The sequence below is a fragment of the Corvus brachyrhynchos genome, unplaced genomic scaffold (assembly GCF_000691975.1).
Source record: "Corvus brachyrhynchos isolate BGI_N302 unplaced genomic scaffold, ASM69197v1 scaffold5, whole genome shotgun sequence".
NCBI classification, from domain to species: Eukaryota; Metazoa; Chordata; class Aves; order Passeriformes; family Corvidae; genus Corvus; species Corvus brachyrhynchos.
In genome coordinates this window covers 10,936,014-10,943,918 of record NW_008238321.1, presented here as the reverse complement: position 1 = coordinate 10,943,918, position 7,905 = coordinate 10,936,014, and the positions used below count along the sequence as shown (strand labels likewise).

Sequence of the window (7,905 nt, the reverse complement as noted above, 5' to 3'; positions counted from 1 at the left end):
AAAGAGTGTCTGAATTGGAGAAAGGTAATTGCTCAGAATCTAAGTGCTTCCCCATGCTGATTAATTTTGCTTACTCCTTCCTTCCAGTGCAGTAGACTAAATTTGGGCCTTGAGGGGAAGACATTAAGGTACTGGACTAAATAGTAGGTGACAGTGCAAATACTTGGATTCTCCTTTTTCTTTAATCACAGGCTTCTTGCTTGACAGGCAGTTGCCTGGCTTTGGCTTCCTGTCTCTTAATTTGTCGTGTGTGGGTGGCTAGGATGAAACTCTTAGTGTTTGTGGGATGGAAAGATCTATAAGGAGGCAAGTGGAGATAGGAATAAGTATGGCATGGGTGTAAATAGCTGCATAATGTCAAGCACACATCTGAGTAGGACTGCCTTTATTTGGACTGAGAGTCATATGGGCTAAATTTAAGTAGCACAACTACCTTTGATGTCATGAATGGCATTTTATATCAGCTTTGTTTCCTGATGCTTTGGAAGTATTGATGGTGACCTTTCCTTTTGTTGCTGGTTATGACTTTGGATAACTGCAGATACTTGAATTGTGCCCTACTCCAAGCTTACAGCCTTCAGAGTTTACAGTAGATTACACATGGTCCACTGGGGGACACTCTCGTAATCCTAGTCATTCATTCTGATTCTTGACTTAATTATTACTGAGATCTCTCTGCTTGAGTAGAGTCTGTTTATTTGAATTACAAATGTTTGTGGAAGTGACCTAAAGCACAGAACTCTTTCTGCATTGACTGTATACAGGTACAGGGTGGACCGTGTAGGGCTAGAGTGGCAGTAAATATCACTGCCCAATCCTTAAATGAGTGAATAACTCAAGGTGAATAACTTTCTGCTTAGAAGCAGCTTAATGGACATGCCTTCCAAATGGTACAAACATGCATATCTCATGAGTTTAGAAATGCAGCCTAAAGGACCCATTTCTGTAATACTGTATCTATTCTTCTTTCATCTAAAAAGTGTGAAGGAGGGGAAAAGGGAAGGAGGAAGATGATCTTCTACTGGCTTTTAGTATTTCCTGAGAGCCAAGATAAAGCCTAACCTGCAACTAAAGCTATGGAGAATTAGTGGCCTGTTAATGTCTTATGTGTCAAGTATAGATAGTCCTTGTCTCTGAAAGATGTGACTCATATCAGAAAGAGAGAGTGGTGGGAGAACGAGAATGTGTAATTCAGTTAGGCTAAAAATAACCTGTTCCCACCTTTATTTTTTTGTGTGGGGAGTGAGGGCTGTCTTAAGTCTCCAGGGAAGTGGAGAATTTGGGACAGGAACCAAGATAAAGTCTTTCTTTTAGTTGTGCAATTTGCTCTCTATTACTGTACAGCTTAGCTGTTCTGGTTCATCTGTGAAATCAAAGTCAGGGTAATAGTGATCTAAGAACTTATCTTTTTTTGTGCGTTAAATACAGACTGTATATGATCTGACCTCATTTGAAAGTAGTATTTCTATTGTGCTTTTATTTAAAATGCAGTATTATTTAGCATTTCTTCCCCACAACTACCTAGAATGTCAGAAGCTCCTCATTGTCCTGAGACTAAATAGAGGAAAAAACCAACTTGCAAGGTGACACTGTATGGTCTGGATTGTATCTGTAGTTGTGGCAGCTGTTTTAGTTACCAGTGGGGCAGAAGGGTCTAAAACTGTTGTGGTTCCCAAAGGTTTCTGTTAATTCCTTCCCTGGTTGTCTGCACTGACAGCAGGAGATGATGTAGGAGAAAAAGCAGGAAGTAGAATCCTGCAAACAGTAGTGCCTGGGCTTCAGTAGCTTTGCTGGAGGTACAGACAGATCATTTACTATGTCTAAACCTATTTTCTCTATCTCTGAAAGGCAATAACAATATTTTTTGCCCATCTAGCCCAAAAATAATTGCTCTTTTAATGGGATATGTTTCTGGTTTTCTGTGTGAGGTTGGTTGTAGCAGCCTAATGGAGGTTGTTCTACATTACCCTAAGACCCCGCTTTATTTGCTTAGAATTGAGAACATTTCAGTTCTCTAAGTTCCTCAAGACAGATTCAAGAGAAAGAGAAGCTTTTTCTTCTCCCACCCCCTCGTTCTGTGAAAAATGCAGCCAAAACACTTCAGTTGCGTCTGAGAATGGGAACTGAGAGAATGCCAGTGGTTTAAAAAATACATATGAGAGTTGTGGCAACCTTTTGTGGCAACAGCTTTTCATTTGGACTGAAGTGTGAATTTGGCAAGGGAATTAAATTTGTTTCAGGAATGTAGCAAAGGAAATGAGTGAGACTCAGAAGAACAGGCTGCTAAAAAGTTGAGGGTGACATTACTACAGAACTGTGGGTTGTATTTTGTGGCATGATGTGGGATTTATTTCTTAATACTTAATTCTAGAAAATTATTTATAAGCATCTGTATCAAGTATAGGATACAGAATATTGCATCTTCAGAAAGTTTTGGTCTTAAGGGTTCTCAGTTTTGTAAGCATGTCTCAGAATATCTCACTGGGTTATATCACTTCTTTTAAACCAGTTTGAATTGTTTGAAATAGGCAGGCCACCAGCCATGAACTAGGCAATGAAGATGTTCTGCCATCTATTCTTTTGCTCTAAATGAGCAGAAATAAACGAAATAATTATCACAATGGGGATAAAATCTATTTGTATTTTTATGTGCAGCAAAATCAACATTCATTAAATACTACTTCAATATACTTTTTTTTCCTGTACCTCTCTAAAGTGATTAAAGCCAAAGATTCTCAATATCAATTGTGTCTTAGCCTGAATTACCAATACATTGTTTTGCTTAATGTTAAAGGTTTTTCTTGCTCCATGTACTTGCAGGTAACAGTGCATTTAAGTCACCTGATGAATTCAAAGTCTCCCTTCCTCTTCGCACAAACTACCTGTATGGGAAGATCAAGAAGACTCTGCCAGAGCTCTATGCTTTTACTGTGTGCTTGTGGCTGAGGTCAAGTGCTTCTCCTGGAATTGGCACTCCATTCTCTTATGCTGTTCCCGGGCAAGCCAATGAAATTGTCCTCATAGAATGGGGGAATAATCCAATTGAACTGCTGATTAATGATAAGGTGAGACTTGATGAACCCTTTGTTGTCAGCATAACCAGAACAAGGCCTGACTCTTTGGCACCTTTGCACTGACTCCTTCCTTCCCTCTGAGAGCAGCCTTTGAGGTGGTACTGTCTGCTTGTCTGTTTTCCACTTGCTGATTACAAATTGCTTTTATGAACAAAGCACTTGAAACAGAAGTTAAATGGTACAGATATTGGTGTGTTGAGACAAAGCAGCTTGACATGAGATGTGCACACACTTAGGTGTTATCTGAAGTTACAAGCAGGTCTTGGCTTCTTGGGTTTTTTTTTGTTGTATGAAACACAAGCAATAGTTGAAGCCACACTACTGCAAGACCTGTGAGATCTAAGCCAGCTGCAGTGTTTCTGTTTTTCCAATTGTAGAAGTTACAAATGTTGAGTGATTTTGCAGAAGACAGAGCAAAAGGCTCTCCACATAATGGTCTGGTTTTGTTATACTTGGTGATTGAACATCAATTTAAACACGATTTTTCTGACTTTAGATACAACTACTTCATACCATTGATGGTTTCTGACAAGCTTCAGAAAGAAGCTTGAAGAAAACAAGACCCATTGAAGCTTGTCATTAAAGCAGTATTTAAATGCTTCCTTTCTCCCCACCTTCAGTTAGGTCTCCTGGTAACTCACTGCTCTGAGGGATCAGGTGTTTACCTGCACAACTCAGGTGGTTTGTCATGTGGCTGATTATGGACTTCTAACAGTCCTATCATCCTCCCAGATCAATAACCAATTATTTTTAATGGTTTGTGGAGGAGAAGCAAACTTGAGTCTGCTTATCTTTAGCAATAACTTTTTTCCTCTTCAGTATTATGTCTGTAGTCTCAGTATTCTCTGAGGGTTTTTATTCTTCCACATCACAGCTGCTCCATAGCCCACTGCAATTATGTCTTGATGTTGACCTGAGTAAGTTTTCAGATCAAATTCCTAAAGGAGCATGATTTCTCCTTATTGTGAGGCCTATGGAACTGTTCCCACAAGTTTTCCTGGTAGCAGACAAATCCATTAGTCAAAGTTGTTACTACAAATGCTGCTGGCAAGCCCCAGGTTTTAAGAGGAGCTTAATGTGAGCACTGGGTGGAAAGTTATGACTCAGCACTGAGATTTAAACAACAAATGGCCACAGATTAATATGCAGGATGGGGGTTGGTCTCTTCTCCCAAGTAACAGGCAACAGGAAAACAGGAAATGGCCACAAGTTATGCCAAGGGAAGTTTTAATTGGATATGAGGAGAAATTTCTTCACTGAGAGCGTTGTCAAGCACTGGAACAGGCTGCCCAAGGCAGTGGTGGAGTCACCATCCCTGCAGGTATTTAAAAGAGGTGTAGATGTGGCACTTGGGGACATGGGTTAGTGCTGGGTTAATGGTTGCACTTGGTGATCTTTGAGGGATTTTCCAACCTAAATAATTTTGTGGTTCTGTGGAATCCTACAGAGTAGGACGTGGACTAACTCCTGCCTCTAAAGTTTTTGCTTTTGAGGACAGAGTAGATACTGTCCCTCTTTACATGTTGGGCTTGAACTGCTAGATTTGGGTTGCCACATGCATTATTCTGTTTTTTGTAGGTTGCCCAGCTCCCTCTCTTCATTAGTGATGGAAAATGGCATCATATCTGCATAACATGGACAACCAGAGATGGAATGTGGGAAGCTTTTCAGGATGGAGAGAAGCTTGGCACTGGGGAGAATCTTGCTCCTTGGCACCCAATTAAACCTGGAGGTGTCTTGATCCTGGGTCAGGAACAGGTGAGTGAATGACAGTGTTCCAGGGTTTAAAGAAAAACAAAATCAAAACTCCCCAAACAAACAAGAGCTGTGAGAATTTCTCTGTTAAACACTTGGTCCTGTTGTATACACAGTATCAGGAAGACTGAAACAAGGCAACAAATACTTAATGCAATCACACATTGGTATATTTGTTTCACTTATTAAATATTCAGAATATTCCTGTTGTTGTTAAGTCCTTTTAGAATATTGAAAAAGAACCCCAAAGGATTTTGAAGCTTGCCTTTCTAGTTAGCATCTCACAAGCAATTGCCTGTGAACTGTGTGGCTCTTGGCTTCACTTTATTTCTCTACTTATATTATACATTTACTACAAAATGTAAATATTCTACCAAGTAGTAGGAAATAGTCTTTCTTCAGGATTCCCGGGTTCACGGTGAAGCAATGAAAAATTAGTTTTGTCTTGATATTGATTTTAGTGGATACTTATCTGTGACATAAATGACAGTTCAGTACCCTAATACACTCTGCAGAGCAGATGCTGCAGCTCACTGCTGAGTGTCTGGCAGGTTTCCTTTATCTCTGTTGTGCTATTTGCCTGCACTGTGCTTGGTTCCATCCTGTGCTCTCAGTTCCATGTCAGTGTGATCACCAAAAATGAGTGATTTCTGTCCTTGGGTAGTGAATGGAGCAAGCAAACACTTCTAGGCTTATGCAGTGGCAGTTTAAATCACTCATTTGTTACAACCAGACAAAACCTGTGTATTTAGACTCAAAGATCAATTCTCACAGGCCCTGCAGACAATTGGGCAAGGGCTGCAGTTATGGTTTAATCTATAGCCATAAAGCTTTCAGGGTAACCTTACACATCTCTGCAGTTCTTGCAGGAGTTGTCCTGTGCTAAGCTTGCAAAGTGGCTCTTTAATTAGCCTCAAAATTTAAAGCTGCCTTCCTGCTCTGCTGCTTGAGGGCAAGGTTGGTTATGTGCAGCCTTTTTGTGGTGTTTTGCAGTCACCACTGCTTGCCTTCGGTTGTTTTGACACAGTTCAGGCTGGAGCTTGTTACTGTTCCATAGAATGCCTTGTTCAGTGTTGCCCTTCTAGAAACCTGAATTTGTTCATCTCTGTGACCTAACTCTGCACCTCTTTCTAGCAGTGGGGCTGGGTGGGGAGGGACTTCAAGTTTGAAGAGGAAATTGCCAAAATAACCTTTTCATCTAATCCTAACTCTTGTGTGCCTAAAGGACACAGTAGGAGGAAGATTTGATGCAACTCAAGCCTTTGTTGGGGAGATGAGCCAGTTCAATATATGGGACAGGGTCTTAAAAGCTGAAGACATCATGAATATTGCCAACTGCTCCATCAACATGCCTGGCAACATCATCCCCTGGGTCGATAACAATGTGGATGTGTTTGGAGGTGCTACTAAATGGCCTGTGGAAACATGTGAGGAGCGTCTGCTTGACTTGTAGCTGTGATCACTTCCCATCCAAGTGCCCCCTTTAGTAGGACAATCTTCTGTGCAATCTAAAGCACTTATTTTTCTCCTTGCCCTTCCCCAGTCTTAACTCCTTGAAAGAATTAAAAAAAAAAATTGAGTAAACTGCCTCAGTGCAAAGATAGCTGCTAGTTTGGGGCATCGAGCCTGACTATGAAAGGAGCACTTCTTGGCTAGAGCAGCCCTTGCTTTCCTATGGCCTGATCCAAAAATACACTTTGGCCTGCAGCAGCCTTTTGGTTAGGCCTGAGCTTAAACCATCAGTTCTTCTGCAGGGAGGGAGAACAGCCATGCACACTTCACTGTCATGTTCCTGACAATGTGCAGTGCTGACAGCACCAGGATTAACAGGCTGAATGTGAACCCTTCCTTCCAGTCTACTGTCTCCCCTTTGAACTGAAGCCATTCTTTTTTAGCCCTTTTTAAAAAAAAAAAATCACTTAATCCTTACACTGCAGTGGTTATGGTGCAACTATGGGTAGAGCAGAACAGCCACTGTCTGAGTGCAAGGCTTTTGCTTTTTAATTTGCAGATTAGAATTCCTTATGTTATGATAAAGAGGTGATGTATTTGAGACACATTGTACCAGTTCAGTTTGAAGAAAGGGCTGTTTAGTCAGCACAGCTCCACTGAAGCAGAGGTGCTTCAGGTGAGGTTCTGTCCCAAAGCCTGTCCTTTGCTAGCCAGGATCCCAGCATAGGTGGGTGGATGAAAGATTGTACTTGTTTTTTCTGTAGGCTGAATGTACTGAATTCCTAGTGACCTGGCTTGTAAGCTTTTCTCTATTGTTTCTCTTGCTTCAGTCAATGTCTTTATTTTTTTAAATATTCAAGCTGTGATTAAGTGAATTTCCATTTTGTTTTGCTTTGAAAGGCCTTTTTATGAGCAAGTGCCAAAGTTCAGTTTCTGCTTGCTGAGAATTGCTATCTATTTTTCCAGCATAAAAGTCTTCTGCACTGGTTTATATGTTATTATAATGGTCCTACGTAATATGAAAATGTGCTGCTTTTTCAATTCTTGTTGACTGTCTCTTCTGTAAGCACTGGGCTGACTACTATATTTTTTTATCATTTTCTCTCAATATTTTGCAAACAATGTTGCTGTTTCCTTGGCATTGATGTGACTACTTGGTTTGTGTTTTGCACTGTACTGGGAAACAGTTAATACTTTTGTTATTTAAAAGGAAAAGGATTTAAAGGGGGGGGAGGGGGAATTTATAAAGCTAAATATCATATTTTATTTTTCATATGTTTGAATTGTAAGAATAATATGGTGACAGTCCCATTTGTAGGGTAAAGTTACATATTTCCATGAATATGTAGTATGCTGTTCTTAAAAGAAAATTCTTATAATGAACTTTTAATTAAAATGCACTGTAAAATGAGTCTCTTGATTCTTTTATAGTCACACAAGACGCTGAGTATTCTCTTTCATAGCTTTTATGAATTCACCTGCTCTCTAGACTGGTGGAAGTACAGTCTTGTAAGAAGTTTTCTTTATTCCCTAAATGCCTTAAATCACAATCTTCAAGCAAAGGGGGCTTAGGTGTGTGGAGCCTTAGCAGTGGAGAGGGTCTGTGCATTTGGGTGTGGTGGGT

General features: G+C 40.3%; 1 protein-coding gene across 1 annotated transcript in view; it reads left to right on the top strand.

Annotated features, from left to right (window-relative positions):
• NPTX2 (neuronal pentraxin 2) overlaps positions 1-7,692 on the top strand; it is an 8,081-nt gene extending 389 nt beyond the window's left edge. Inside the window, exons 2-5 of the mRNA XM_017734141.1 lie at positions 1-24; positions 2,821-3,065; positions 4,653-4,832; positions 6,055-7,692. Coding sequence (XP_017589630.1) covers positions 1-24; positions 2,821-3,065; positions 4,653-4,832; positions 6,055-6,282 — 677 coding nt within the window. The 3' untranslated portion in view covers positions 6,283-7,692. The remainder of the gene's footprint in view (positions 25-2,820; positions 3,066-4,652; positions 4,833-6,054) is intronic.
• Positions 7,693-7,905: the final 213 nt, after the last annotated feature.